The 15,249-nt window shown below is 35.8% G+C and overlaps 1 protein-coding gene across 1 annotated transcript in view; it reads left to right on the top strand.

Annotated features, from left to right (window-relative positions):
* The window catches only part of RAB3GAP2 (RAB3 GTPase activating non-catalytic protein subunit 2), a 117,493-nt gene that overhangs the window by 83,439 nt on the left and 18,805 nt on the right, over positions 1–15,249 (top strand). Inside the window, 6 exon segments of the mRNA XM_010368081.2 lie at positions 1,071–1,198; positions 2,237–2,450; positions 2,814–2,911; positions 11,569–11,674; positions 12,243–12,403; positions 13,162–13,390. Of these exon segments, the coding sequence (XP_010366383.1) occupies positions 1,071–1,198; positions 2,237–2,450; positions 2,814–2,911; positions 11,569–11,674; positions 12,243–12,403; positions 13,162–13,390 (936 nt within the window).

Raw genomic sequence — 15,249 nt, 5'->3', positions numbered from 1 at the left:
TATCACATTGTTCTTTAAAATCAGTCAACCCGTCAAAATGTATTTGTCTGAAAAAGGATTACACTTGAAACTGGGGGGTTGTAACACCATATTCCATCCAACTGAACTAGTAAAAATTCACTTTATTCTGAATTCCTAACATCAGTTAAATTGTAGTGTGCAGTGGACTGGTGTCATCTAGTTGTGACTTTTGTTTGTCATATTAATTATGTAAAACCAACTTTGTGTTTTAATTATGTGTAAGCCAGCTTAAAGTGGCTTAATAAACAAATTATAAGTTGTTCTTTCAGGGCTTCAAACATGCTAATTTTGAGACTCTTTTTCAACCTTTTTTTTTAAACAGATACTTGAAACTGACATTGGCAAATAGTGAACTCCTTTAGTGTACACCACTTGTCAGAAATAAATACTTCTTTTAAAAAGCATGGTATAGTTATAAAGCCCTCCCACCCCTCAAGACATTAACAAAATCCCAAGATTTATTAAATGAAAAGTTATCTTTCACTGACCTGGTAGTAAACCAAATACCATTGTTGGAGTTCTATAAAATCATCAGTTTCAAGTTCTACATAAAAATAAGATTCCTAAAATCTAATTATTTTGTATGGTCAGTTTTATTAAGGCTATAAGAACTTGAACAATATTCCACGACACTGTATTTCAAATAAGATTTTGGGGGGATTATCAGTGTCTCACTTTTTAAAGAATAAATATTTGTTTTATGTTAGATATAAATATTCATACAGTATATGAATTATGTAGTCAGGGAAAATATTTTCAAAGGTATTTCCAGATAATTTCTTTAAACTTTGAGTATTAGATGAAAATATTTCATTTTCTTTTTTATCACCCTACTTTTAGATCATCTTATTTTATTTAAAAATTAGACATTTTGTCATGACAGAAAAATTATTTTTGCTTTCAAAATCTGATATAGCTTAAGCATCTCAATATTTAATACATCAGAGCATCAGGGAATTATGTAATATTGAGAGATTTAATGAAAGAAAAGCCTGTTTATGAGTCTGTTAAATATATCTCTTATATATACTTTTCCTTCTGCCTTTTAGAACTTGAGTCTGTTGATGAAGGATTGCTACAGTTTTGTGCCAATAAACTAAAATTGCTGCAACTCTATGAGTCGGTCAGTCAACTAAATTCCCTTGATTTTCATTTAGACACACCATTCTCTGATAATGTGAGTAATCCCACATTTTATATTGTATAAAATAATCTATCTGGTTAGTTTTACTTTTTAAAATTGGTAGTAACAAAGTGAAAATTAAGAATTTTTTTAAAGCTTTAAAGTTATATTTTGTTTACCAAGCCCCCTGCTAGCTCTCTGTGCCTTGCTGCTAAATTTATATTATTTATACAAGTGCTGAGATTATAGGCATAAACCACTATGCCCAGCCACAATATGTTTTTGTACATATAGTATATAAAAATAGTTTGAAAGCCTAACAGGTTGTATCCCTGAGAGCCACATACAGGACTTATATGTGGATACAATGAGAATTGTTTTTCTATGTTTTATTTTATAGTGTTTATGCTGCTTAATAATTAAGCATTTAAATTCAAATATTTAGTTTCCTCAGAATGGTAAGAGTTGCATTTGACACTCTTTTAAATTTTTTTCTGATTATACAGTAAAACATGTTTATTAAATTCTAGCATTTGCCAGGGTATAGTGGCTTGCACCTGTAATCCCAACACTTTGGGAAGCTGAGGTGCGAGGATTACTTGAGCCTAGGAGTTCAAGACCAGCCTGGGCAACATAAAAAACTGTGTCTACAAAAAAACCTTTTTAAATTAGCTGGATGTGGTGGTGCACACTTGTGGTCCCAGCTACTCAGGTGGCTGAGGCAGGAGGATTGCTTGAACCCAAGAAGTCAAGGCTGCTGTGAACCATGATCGTGCCAAGGTACTCTAACCTACGTAACAAAGTGAGACCCTGTCTCAAAAAAAAAAAAAAATGCTAACATTCTAGAAGATAATAAAGTACCCTCAAGAAATATGCTAAAATGGTACTTTTAGTAGTATGTAGTGCTCAAGATTATAGTTTATTTAAATAAACTCCTACTCATGAAATGTGATTTGTAAGTAAAGTTTTAAGCAGAATACATGATAGCTATTATATTAATTAAAAAGTCAACTTTTGCTTACAGTCTTGAATTTCAGTTCAGATAATGTGGTTGATAGATGTGGAATGTTGTTTTTGTTTTCTATTTTAAAGGACTTGGCTGTGTTACTAAGGCTTGATGAAAAAGAACTGCTTAAGCTCCAGGCATTACTAGAGAAATATAAGCAAGAGAACACCAGGACAAATGTTCGATTTTCTGATGATAAAGATGGTGTGTTGCCTGTAAAAACATTCTTGGAATATTTAGAATATGAAAAGGATGTGCTCAATGTAAAGAAGATAAGTGAAGAGGAATATGTGGCTTTAGGTAGGTAAAATAATACACTGGTCTTTGTATCCCTCTTCTTTTAGAAGAAAACATGGTAGGAACATATAGCATCTCAGGAGATTCTGTTTGTTTTGAAATTTAAATAAAGGATTTAATGTACTGTGTTTTTTTGGCCAACAAAAGACACTCTGGTCGACAGGTTGTTTTAATAAGTATAGTAAAGAGACAATATTAGATCATGATTTGCTTTCTGCTTTAATAAATTAAGCAAATTGAACCATTAATTTCTCTTCAACTTCATAATGTTTTATTTCTCTGGAATTCCAGATTGTGATTCAATAAGATTGTTAGTCCAAATGGTAAGTAGTCATTGATTAATGTGCTTTGTTTTTGTTCTACCAGGTAGTTTCTTTTTTTGGAAGTGTTTGCATGGAGAAAGCTCCACTGAGGATATGTGTCACACTTTGGAGTCGGCTGGACTTAGCCCTCAGCTGTTGTTGGTAAGGTTTTTTTGGTTGCTGGATGCTGTTCTTCCTTGTGAATGTCACCCAGAAGTGTCAGTCTTCTTCTTTTTTTTTTTTTAACTATTGTCTTTTAGGTTATCATAGAATGTCCATGAAAACTTTCTAAAAATGATCAAAGAAATGTTTAATCACTATATTTAATAGAGTAATATTATTTTATTTTTCTTATACCCTGTAAATTTTTTTTCTTTTTCTTTTACTTTGAGAGAGAAAGAATCTTGCTCTGTCACCCAGGCTGGAGTACAGTGGTGTGATCGTAGCTCACTGCGGCCCCAACCTCCTGGGCTCAAGCCATCCTCCCATCTCAGCTTTCTGAGTAGCTGCGGCTACAGGCGCATGCCGTTATGCTGGGCAATTTTTTTTTTTTTACTTTTGTAGAGATGGGGGTCTCGCTATGTTGCCCAGGCTGTCTGAAACTCCTGGCTGAAGCAATCCTCCCTGCTTAACCACTCAAAGCTTTTGGATTACAGACAAGAACCACCGTGCCTGGCCAATTTTCTATAAATGTTAACAAGCATATTCTATAGTTGGCCTAAAATAAGTTTAGAATCTGTATGCACACATCTATATGCATGCATTTACAATAGAATTGGATCATCAGTAAAAAACTGTCATGTTATGATGGAAAAGATCTTAAAAACAAAATAAACTTCCCTTAAAGCAATGTGGAATTGTTATCAAACATTTTCAAACTTTGAATATATGTTATAATGTAATCTCAATTATAACAAATATTAAACAAAAGAATCATCCAAGGAGAAAATACAACACTAGATTTTTGCCCTTTCTGAAAAAATCAAGGAAAGTTACCCCATCTTCCTTGTTCTTCTTTGTTCTTACCTATCCCCTACACATGCCTGCATACACAGTTGTCCCTCAGCACCCATGAAAGATTGGTTCCAGGAACCTCCCCCTCCAATACCAAAATCCATGGATACAGAAGGTCCTGATATAAAATGGTGTAATAAAAAATTAGCCAGGCATGGTGGCATGTCCCTGTATTCCCAGCTACTCAAGAGGCTGAGGCATGAGGATCCCTTGAATCAGGGAGGTCAAGGATGCGCTGATTGCACCTCTGCACTCCAGCCTAGGTGACAGAGTGAGACCCTGTCTCTAAAAAAACAAAAAAGTGGTAATTGCATGTAACCTATGCACATCTCCTGTATACCTGAAATCATATCTAGATAACTTTTAATACCTTATGCAATGTAAATGCTGTGTAAATTATTGCTAAACTGTATTGAGGGAATAATGGCAAGAAAAAGTCTGTACGTGTTCAGTATAGATGGAACTGTCCATCTTTTTTTTTCCGGAATATTTTTGACTCACAGTTGATTAAATCCACAGATGTGGAATGCATGGATACAGAGGGCCAACTGCATACTCTTTCACACACCCCCATTCACATGTTATATTTTGGCCAGGATTTGGGCATCCTACCTCTGTTGACGGTTTAATATGTTGTGTTTATTTTGTATGTGTCTGGTTTTGGTATCTGGGTAATGCTGGCCTCATAGAATGAGTTTGGAAGTATTCCCTCCTCTTCAGTGTTGTGAAATAGTTTGAGTATAATTGATATTAGTTCTTCTTTGAATGTTTGAAAGAATTCAGCAGGAAATTCATTAGATCTGGGCTTTTCTGTGATGGGAGATTTTTATAACTGCTTCCATCTCATTACTTATTACTGGTTTGTTGAGGTTTTCTGTTTCTCTACGGTGGGTTGGCGTCAAGCTGTTCGTAATAGTCTCTAATGATCTCTGTTTCTAATGATATGTTTCTGTGTTATCAATTGTAATGTTTTCTTTTTTGTCTCTGATTTTATTTATTTGAGTCTTTTCTCTTTTTTTCTTAGTCTAACTAAAGGTTTGTTGATTTTGCTTATCTTTTTTAATAAAAAACTTTTTTTTGATCTTTTGTAATTTTTTTAGTCTCAATTTCATTTATTTCTGCTTGACCTTTTTACTTCTTTTACTAATTTTTAGGTCGGTTCTTTTCTAGTTTCTTGAGGTGCCTTGTTAGATTGGTTATTTGGAGTCTTTTGTTGAGGTGTTTATTGTCTATAGACTTCCCTGTTTTTTTTTTTTTTTTTTTTTTTTGAGACTCTGTCACCAGGCTCGCTCTGTCACCAGGCTGGAGTGCAGTGATGTGATCTCGGCTCACTGCAACTTCCGCCTCCTGGGTTCAAGCAATTCTCCTGCCTCAGCCTCCTGAGTAGCTGGGACTACAGGCATGCGCCACCACGCCTAGCTAATTTTTGTATTTTTAGTAGAGATAGGGTTTCACAGTGTTGGCCAGGATGGTCTCAATCTCTTGACCTCGTGATCTGCCTGCCTCAGGCTCCCAAAGTGCTGGGATTACAGGCGTGAGCCACCACACCTGACCGACTTCCCTCTTAGCACTCCTTTTGCTGCATCCCATTTTTATTTTTTTCAAGAAATTTTTTAATTTTATTTTTAGTTGCTTCCTTGCCTCATTGACTGTTCAGGAGCATGTCGTTTAATATCTGTATTTGTGCAGTTTCCAAAGTCCCTCTTGTTACTGATTTCTAGTTTTATTCTGTTGTCAGATAAATACTTCATATGATTTTGACTTTTTAAAATTTGTTGAGAATTGTTTTGTGGCTAACATATGGTCTGTCCTGGAGAATGTTTTATGTGCTGATGAAAAGAATGTGTATTCTGCAGCAGCAAATGAAATGTTCTATAAATGTCTATTAGGTCCATATGGTCTAGTATGTAGTTTAACTCTGATCTTTCTTTGTTGATGTTCTACCTGGAAGATCTGTCCATTCCTGAAAGTGAGGTCAAAGACCTCTGTTATTACTGTATTGAAGTCTGTCTCTCCCTTTAGATCTATTAATATTTGCTTTATATATTTGAGTGCTCCATTGTTGGGTGCATATTTACTTACTATTGTTAGATCTGGCTGATTTGACTCTTGACTCTTTTATCACTGTATAATTACCATCTTTGTCTCTCTTTTTTTTTTTTTTTTTTTTTTTTTGAGACAGAGTCTCACTGTCACCCAGGTGGGAGTGTAGTGTCATGATCTCGGCTCACTGCAACATCTACCTCCCAGGTTCAAGTTATTATCTTGCCTCAGCCTCCTCTTCGTCTCTTTTTATAGTTTTCAACTTAAAATGTATTCTATCTGATATATGTGCAGCTTCTCCTGCTCTTTTTTGGTTTTAATTTTTATGGAATATCTTTTTCCATTCCTTCACTTTCAGTCTATGTTTGGCTTTATAGGTGAAGTGAGTTTCTTGTATGCAGTATACATTCGTATGTTGTTTTTTAATCCATTCAGTCCCTCTGTGTCTTTTTTTAATTATTATTGTTCCTGGGCCTAAGCTATTCTCTCATCTCAGCCTTCCAGTCAGCCAGGACTATAGGTGCATACCACTGTGCCCAACTCACTCTGTGTCTTTTAATTGGAGAATTCAGACCACTTACATTCAGTGTTATTATTGATTGGTAAGGTCTTACTACTGCCATTTTGTTACTTATTTATTAGTTGCTGTGTAACTCCTCTCTTTTTTCTGTCTTTTATGGTTAAGTGGTTTTCTCTTATAGTAGTTTCAATTCATTAGTTTTGATTTTAGTGTATCGATTGTAGGCTTTGCACTGTGATTACCACGAGGCTTACAAAAAAAAAAAATCTAGTTACAACAAGAATTTGATACCAACTTAACTTTGATTGCAAAACAGCAAAACCAACAAACCATAAAAAGAAAACCTATACACATTAACTCTCTTCTCCCCCTATTTTAGCATTTTTGATGTCATCATTTTATGTTATTTATGTTGTCTCTTAACAAATTGTCCTTTTTTTGATAATTTTTTCTTTTAGTCTTCTTACTAAAGATATACGTGGTTTAAACACCACGATTACAATATTAGTACAACAACCACATTAGCATAATTTTCTTTCAGTTTGGAGAACTCCCTTTAGTGTCTAAGAAATCACACATTTCTTACAGGATAGGTCTGATAGCAATACAGTCCCTTAGCTTTCGTTTGTCTTGGAAAATCTTTTATTTCCCTTTTTCATTTTTGAGGAATAACTTTGCCACATACAGTATTTTTAGGTGGCAGTTTTTTTCCTTCAACATTCTGAACATATTGTCCCACTCCCTCTTGGCCTGTAAGGTTTCTGTTGAGAAATCTGCTACCAAGAGTATTGGATCTGTCTTATACGTTATTTGCTTCTATTCTCTTGCTGTTTTCTAAATTCTCTCTTTGTCTTTGACCTTTATGAGTTTGTAAATTAGAGTGTTCTTGTTTGAGTTAACTCGGATTGGTGACCCTTGACCTTCCTGTACCTGTATATTCTACTTTGGAAACTTTTCTGTTATTACTTATTTGAGTAAACTTTCTACTCCTTTGTCTTTCTCAGTTCTCTCTTTAACTCCAATAACCCCAATATTTGCTCTTTTGAGGTTGTTTTATAGATCCTATAGGTCTTGTTCATTCCTTTTCGTTCATTTCACTTCTTTCTTCTCTTCTGGCTATGTATTTTCAAATAGTCTATCAACGAATTCACTGATTCTTTCTTCTGTTTGATCAATACTGCTATTGATGTTCTCTATTGCATTTTTCATTTTATTTATTTTCAGCTCCAACGTTTCTATTTGATTTTTTTCATTAGTATTTCAGTCTTTTAAAAATTTCTCTGATAAATTTTTGAATAGATTGTGTGTGTTTTCTTAAAGTTTGTTGAGCTTCCTTAAACAGCTATTTTGAATTCTTATGCAAGCACTCTGAGCTGGGACCTCAGCTAAGGAAGGCGAGGACAGCACCACAAGGCTACTTTCCAGCCCACTGCTGAGACCAGTGCCCGCAGGCAGACTAGCCTTTCTGCCAAAACACTAGTGTGAGCAGTTCCTTCTGGACCCCATGGCAAATGGTTTTGGTGGCAGGATCATGGGCAAACAGGGAAGTAGCCAAGCCCCTTGTGGGGACTGGGCTGTTTCTGGGCTTCAGTCTGGAAGTCAGTTCAGGGGGACAGATCAACCACCTTATTGTGAGAGAATGTAAGTAGGTTACCTTCTATTCTGCCATCTTGGTGGCCTCAATGTTTCTGTTACTCAAAATCTATCATTTAGACATCATCTGGTTATATGTCAATATACAACATATTTATATATGAGATAATGGTAACATTTTAATATGTGAATTCATAAATATCATATTATGAATAATGTAATGTGGCATTCTTTGTTGTGACTGTTGAAATATCTTCTTTTGCATTTACTAATTATGGAGGTAGTTACCTTTATACACTAGACTGTCTTCTCCTGTTTTATGTGTTCATATATGTGTTTCTATGTGGTAACTTAATTTATCTCTGTATTCACTTCTTTATTTTTCTTCTTTCATCTTAATATTTCCTGCAGTTTAAAATATCTTTATATTGCTTATAAGTGATTCTAAAATTGTATCATTATATTCTGATAGTTTCTTTGGCATCCTCTATTTTATACTGATATCCTATATACAAACAAAAGCTTGACTGTTTGGAATGTTTAATGTTTATAGAAAACAGGAAAAACACACTCTAGGTGATAAACAGAGATTACCTGGAGGGTGAGAAATAGAAGGAGGTAACCTAGGGAGAAATAAGAAGGAAAGTTAAGCAGAACAGGTTTTTTGTTTGTTTCAGAATTTTGTTGCAAGTGATGGTGGGTAGAGAAGAGGTTGGTTGGAGAGAAAAGCAGAATTCATAGTGTGAAGAGAAGTCCAAGGCATGGCATTTAGTTTTTTTGGCTGCCTTAATCTAAAATAACCTTCTGGCTGCCAATTTTGATGAGCATTTTGAAACCTTGTTGTTGATGGGGAAATGAACAAAGCTTTAAGAGGCATTAAATCTATAGGTATGTTTAGAAATCTGGTATACTGGCTGGGCGCGGTGGCTCACGCCTGTAATTCTAGCACTTTGGGAGGCCAAGGTGGGCGAATCAGGTCAGGAGTTCTAGACCAGCCTGGCCAACATAGTGAAACCCTTCTCTACTAAAAATACAAAAATTAGCTGGGCACGGTGGCTCGTGCCTGTAATCCAAGCTACTCGGAAGGCTGAGGCAGGAGAACCACTTGAATCTGGGAGGCAGAGGTTGTCGTGAGCCAAGATTGTGCCCCTGCATTCCAGCCTGGATCAGAGAGTGAGACTCCATCTCAAAAAAAAGAAAAGAAATCTGATGCACTTTAATAATAGACCCAGATCATACATTTTGTACGTAAAATTTATCAAAGTGAATCTAGTGGCAACTTAACGGTGAGCCTAAATTATAAAATAAATTCTGCCTTCCCCCCATGTTTCTTTTTGATCTGCTTCCCAGTATACATGCACATAAAACAGCGAGACAGAGTTATTTTTGATTGAGTATAGAGTGTCTTTGTTAACTGTATAGGCAACCATTTTTTTAGCCTACCTAGTGGTGAAAAGCATCAGGTTATGGAGGTTAAGGGGAAGTCTAGCAGAGAGGAGATTCCCCTGATAAATAAACTAAGGTCATACTGAATTTTGTTGGTTAAACAGGATATTGGATTGCAAGTGGAAGGAACATGGTGTAATATGATCCCATTGTTGTGACAGTAAATCCCCGTTATCCTCCCTCGAACATACTCTATATGTATCTATACATATAAAGCTGTTAATGGCTTGGAGCATAGTAACCTTTATATAGCCATTAGCATTTATTGTTCACATTGTCAGTATTTATGAGCATGGAAGATATATTTGTTTTTTAAAAAAAGGTTTCTAATGGGTACAAAAAATAGAATGAGTAAGACCTATTTGATAGCACAACAGGGTGACTGTAGACAGTAATAACTGTACATCTTAAAATAGCTTAAAGAATGTAATTGGATTGTGTGCAACTCAGTGGGTAAATGCTTGAGGGGATGGATACCCCATTGTTCATGATATGTTTATTTCATGTTGCATTACTTATATCAAAACATATCATGTACCCCATACAAATATACACCTACTTACTATGTACCCACAAAAAGTTTTTTAAAGGTTGTCTCTATGGGATGAGGTTAAAAGGGAGCTGGTATAAAGAGGCCCTTGGAAGGGAAATTAGACCAAAAAAGGAAAAAAAGTAGAAGGCATTAAAGAGTGTGTGTGTGTGTGTATATACATGTGTGGTTTCATATGTGTAAAAATTAAGTGTATGTGTAAATTTATATATACATGTATATATCCTCATACACGTGAACATTTTTAAAGGGGGAGAAAAGAAAATATGCATGTTATTAATAGAATCAGACAGGTTTATTTTCAAATTTTAGTTCTTTTTTTTTTTTTTTTTTTGTAAATTTACCTGAGATCTGATAAACATGGATCGAATTTTGGTTCTTTTCTTTTTTCTTTTTGAAAAGAAAGACTGGAGTGCAGTGGCGCAATCTCAGCTCATTGAAACCTCTGCCTCCTGGGTTCAGGCGATTCTCCTGCCTTAGCCTCCCAAGTAGCTGGGACTACAGGCACCTGCCACCACGCCCAGCTAATTTTTTGTATTTTTAGTAGAGACGGGGTTTCACCATGTTAGCCAGGATGGTCTCGATCTTCTGACCTCAAGATCTGCCACCTCGGCCTCCCAAAGTGCAGGGATTACAGGCGTGTCAATTTTAGTTCTAACTCATGAACTGGAGTGCTGGACAAGTTTGTTTTCCCATATGAGCTTATTTCATCATTTCTGAAATCTGGATCATCATCCCTGCCACAGAAGTTGTTAGGATAAAATGAGGTGATGCGCATGTCACGTACTTATCACAGCTCCTGGCCCTGAGTCGTCCTCATAAATTCACTTCCTTCATGAGCTGCTTGAACTTCAACTCTTTACCCTCCTTAATTTTTGAAAACTATTTGAAATAATTTGTTTAAACTAACAGTCTTTTAATTTAGAGCTATTTTCACATAAAATTATTGCAGTATTATAATTAATCAAGGCCTTTCAGAGATACCAGTACTAACAGATGTAACACCATTTCATTAAACTTCATTATCCCAGAATTATCTGTGAACCAATTTTATAAATCTTAAAAATATTTCAGCTTCAAGTAGGTATGCTATGCTGGTTTACAGCTATTTTAAAAGTCACTTATGTTGACTTAAGTTTTTTTGTTTAAAGTCTGTTTTTTCATAACTTGTTAGTGATTTAAAAATTGGAGTTTGATACTTTTATGTATTGCTCCTCACTGCCACGTCTGCAATACCTTTGTACAGCCAAGGCAAGGCTAAGATCCACAGCTCCAGATCCTACCTCTCTCTCCAGTCAAAACCTACAGCCAAGTGGTACCTCGTTAATCAACAGCAAATCTGTGCTCACGTAGTAGTAACTCCTATCTGGTAATGTGCTCCTTAATAGAGATTTGGATTGGAAGGCAATGCTTAACCCAAAGAAGAGTTGGAAACAGGGAAGTTTAAATATACAACAGGTTATAGAGAATCTCCTAGGTAGACAAGGGACCTCATTCTCACTCTCATATTACATGATACAGCAAGCAACTGCTTATTTTTTCACCTCAAGAAGCTGCATCATCCATATGCATGCATCTGCTGTCTAGGAAAGTGTAAGATTTTTCTATGTAAAATTTTTTTTTAGACTGAAAAAGATTTAAATTTGATTTCAGTCTCTGCTCCTGAGTGTTTGGCTTTCGAAGGAAAAGGATATTTTGGATAAACCACAGTCAGTCTGCTGTCTTCATACCATGCTGTCCCTCCTGAGCAAGATGAAAGGTAAACAAAGTTTGTTGCTCCTGTAAACAAAGTTTCGTGTTTGAAATGTCACAGAAAGATGGGAGAGTAGATAGGATCCCTTAACAGAAGGAGTCTATAGTGTACAAAACATTTCACCATAGAGATTCTTTTATGTATTAATAGAATACTTTTAATGCATTTGACTTATGCTTTAATTTATGAAATTTTATATTTTGTATCATCATAAAAAAACATGATTTGAACAATACACGTTAACTCAGTAAGGCAAATGGAATGGTCTTAGGGGAGGTAATGTTTTTCTTGTTATTTTTTGTATGATTATCAGAATATTAATCTATTAAAATATTCAATCGTTTTCAATAATGATGAAATATTCCAAATAAGGATTTAATATTGATGAGAACAAAGATGACTAAAAGAACATAAATAAATGGAATAATAAAATAGATTGTTAGACTTCCACTTCATTGAGAAATATAAAAATATATCAGTAGGGAACTTAGTTTTAACATTATGTTTAACATAAATAGTCTAAAAAAATTGACAGGGTAAGAGTTTATTTTTCAGTTTTCTCCTCTCCCTATAGTGGCCATCGATGAGACCTGGGATTCTCAGTCTGTGTCCCCATGGTGGCAGCAGATGCGCACAGCCTGTATTCAGTCTGAGAACAATGGAGCTGCTCTGTTGTCTGCACATGTTGGGCATTCTGTTGCTGCGCAGATATCAAACAACATGACAGAGAAAAAAGTAAGTGGGTAAAGGTATGGTTTTCATCTGTACACATCCAGTAGGCTAAGGGGATGCTTTCCTTTTCTGGGGTTCTCTGGGGGGTTTTTTGGAGCGGGGAGAGGGATGAGAGGTGCTCCCCTTAATTTGTTTATTCAGAATGACACCATGGATACTTGAATTTAGCAGTTGCCACATGACAGTATCCTACTGTGTTTTTTTCTCATCTCTTGAGGACTCACATTTCCTTAACAGCTCATGGTGGATCAAATAATTTTTTCCAGGGGGTGTTACGTTAATTTGGATGAGACACCAAATAGGTCTGTGGAGATTCACAAGTCACTGTTGTTTATAGGCTAAATTTAATATTGCCTGCTTGCAATGTTCATTGTGATGGAGAGAGATGAAATTTCAGATTTTTTTTTTAGGTTGAAGAGTGCATTCTGAAGAGATGTAAGTTTTTTGATGGTAGTGCTAGACAAAACTGTGGCCCTTGCCAAAGATGGCCCAAAAAACTTTGAAATGTACACTGGTTGAATCAGGGCCATTAGTGCAGGACTCCTTATAAATATCTGAACTCACCGTCCTTGCCCATGAGTCTACAGTCTACTCCTGACCCTCATGTTTCATCCAGCCAAGTAGTAATATTTGGGAAATAGCATTTGTGGGTTGCTTTGTGATGTATCCTCAGTATCCATCAGCTTTCAAGTTAAAAGCTCATTCAAGTTAATATTGATTCAGAATATTTGGCAGAGAATCACCAGTACATTTTTTATTAGTTTTCCCAAACAGTTTTGGGTGCTGATTCAGAGGCCCTCACTGATTCCTGGGAGGCACTTTCTCTTGACACTGAGTACTGGAAACTCCTTCTGAAACAGCTGGAAGATTGTCTCATACTTCAGACTCTGCTTCACAGCAAAGGGAACACTCAGACCTCCAAAGTGTCATCACTGCAGGCTGAGCCACTTCCAAGGCTTTCTGTTAAAAAGTTATTAGAAGGAGGAAAAGGTAAGCTGAAGTTTATTTGAGCATTTACATCCATATTGTTATGTTACGAGGGTTTCTTTTAATAGAAACGACGGAAAGAATAGAGAAAGAAAAATACACTCAGATTTAAAAAATAACAATAACCTTCTGTATACTTCCTCTAAATTAATCTTCTCTAAAGTCTCATTTGGTCAGTTCCATGCTCAGGAACTGCTAGGTGCTTCCCTCTGCCTAAGAAAATTGGCAGTGATTCTCAAAGAGTGGTCAGAGGACCTCAGGAGTCCTCCTTTTTTCACTTACATGTCTGTATGAGGCCAGATTTTATTTATTTATTTATTTATTTATTTTTTAATTTATTATACTTTAAGTTCTGGGATATATGTGCAGAACGTGCAGGTTTGTTACATAGGTATACATGTGCCATGGTGGTTTGCTGCACCCATCAACCTGTCATCTACGTTAGGTATTTCTCCTAATGCTGTCCCTTCCCTAGTCTCCCCACCCCACCACAGGCCCTGGTGTGTGATGTTCCCCTCCCTGTGTCCATGTGTTCTCATTGTTCAACTCCCACTTATGAGTGAGAACATGCTGTGTTTGGTTTCCTGTTCCTATGTTAGTTTGCTGAGAATGATGGTTTCCAGCTTCATCCATGTCCCTGCAAAGGACATGAACTCATCCTTTTTTGTGGTTGCATAGTATTCCATGGCATGTATGTGCCACATTTTCTTTATCCAGTCTATCGTTGATGGACATTTGGGTTGGTTCCAAGTCTTTGCTATTGTGAATAATGCTGCAATAAACATACGTGTGCATATGTCTTTATAGTAGAATGATTTATAATCCTTTGGGTATATACCCAGTAATGGGATTGCTGGTCAAATGTAATTATTTTCATAAAATATTAGCATGTAATCAGTTTATTATTTTCATTTCAAAATGGACTAATAAGATATTTTTTATTTATCAGTTTTAATTTTTAGTACCATAAAGACTGACAGTTGTAACTCATAAACCAAAGTTCTTTGGGATTGCCAGTAATTTTAAGGGGATCATGAGATAGTAAGTTCAAGAATTGCCTGAACAAAGCATAAACTCTTAAACTTGCTCTCCAATAACTTTTGACTTTGAATCCAACTGATTTTTCTTTGTCTTTCTCATTTGCTTCCTAGATTTTAGTTAAAATGAAGCATCCATGTGCTTCCTGTCTCAGATCTGGGCCTATCCACTTCCCTTTCCCTGCCTCTCTCACTCATGGATATCAAAATCTTACTCATCTTTCAAGGTCCAGCTCAAATGCTTCTCCTCCAGGAAACCTTTCACGATTCACTAACTGCAGATTTTCTCTTCTTCCTCCTAATATCCACAGAATGTTATTCCTCTGTTGTGAAGCATCACTTTCTGCTGTCCTGGAGTCATTTGGGTTCCTGTGCTTCTATCTTGCAGGAACATAAACATCTTACATTTGTAGTTGTCTTTGGGGCCTCACCTTGTATCAGCAGCTCTTTTAGGCATTTGATACTGGAAGGACTGTATGTGAGGTTTATAAATACCCACATATTTATAGATTTTTAGTTTACTTGTTTTCTCATTCTTTATAAAACTCGTGACCATTTTTTTATTGCAAAGTCACCACACTTCCTGTTGCCACCTAGTGAAAGGGTAAGGATGCCGTTTGAATATTAACCTAAGCAACAGAATCAGGGGCTTAATTCTGGAATGATAATTTTTCAATGATTTAGAAGCCACACGTAAGAAATTAGATCACCCAGCACATTGCTCGCATTTATTTTCACTGACAATTGTGAATTTACTGTGAGGCAGTCTTTTTGTGGAAAGGTTTTTATTTGAATCAAAAGATGAGGAAAGACTGAGAAAGTTTT

The sequence above is a fragment of the Rhinopithecus roxellana genome, chromosome 8, assembly GCF_007565055.1.
Source record: "Rhinopithecus roxellana isolate Shanxi Qingling chromosome 8, ASM756505v1, whole genome shotgun sequence".
NCBI lineage: Eukaryota > Metazoa > Chordata > Mammalia > Primates > Cercopithecidae > Rhinopithecus > Rhinopithecus roxellana.
The sequence above is the reverse complement of the archived record's forward strand: the minus strand, read 5'-3'. Positions and strand labels throughout refer to the sequence as shown.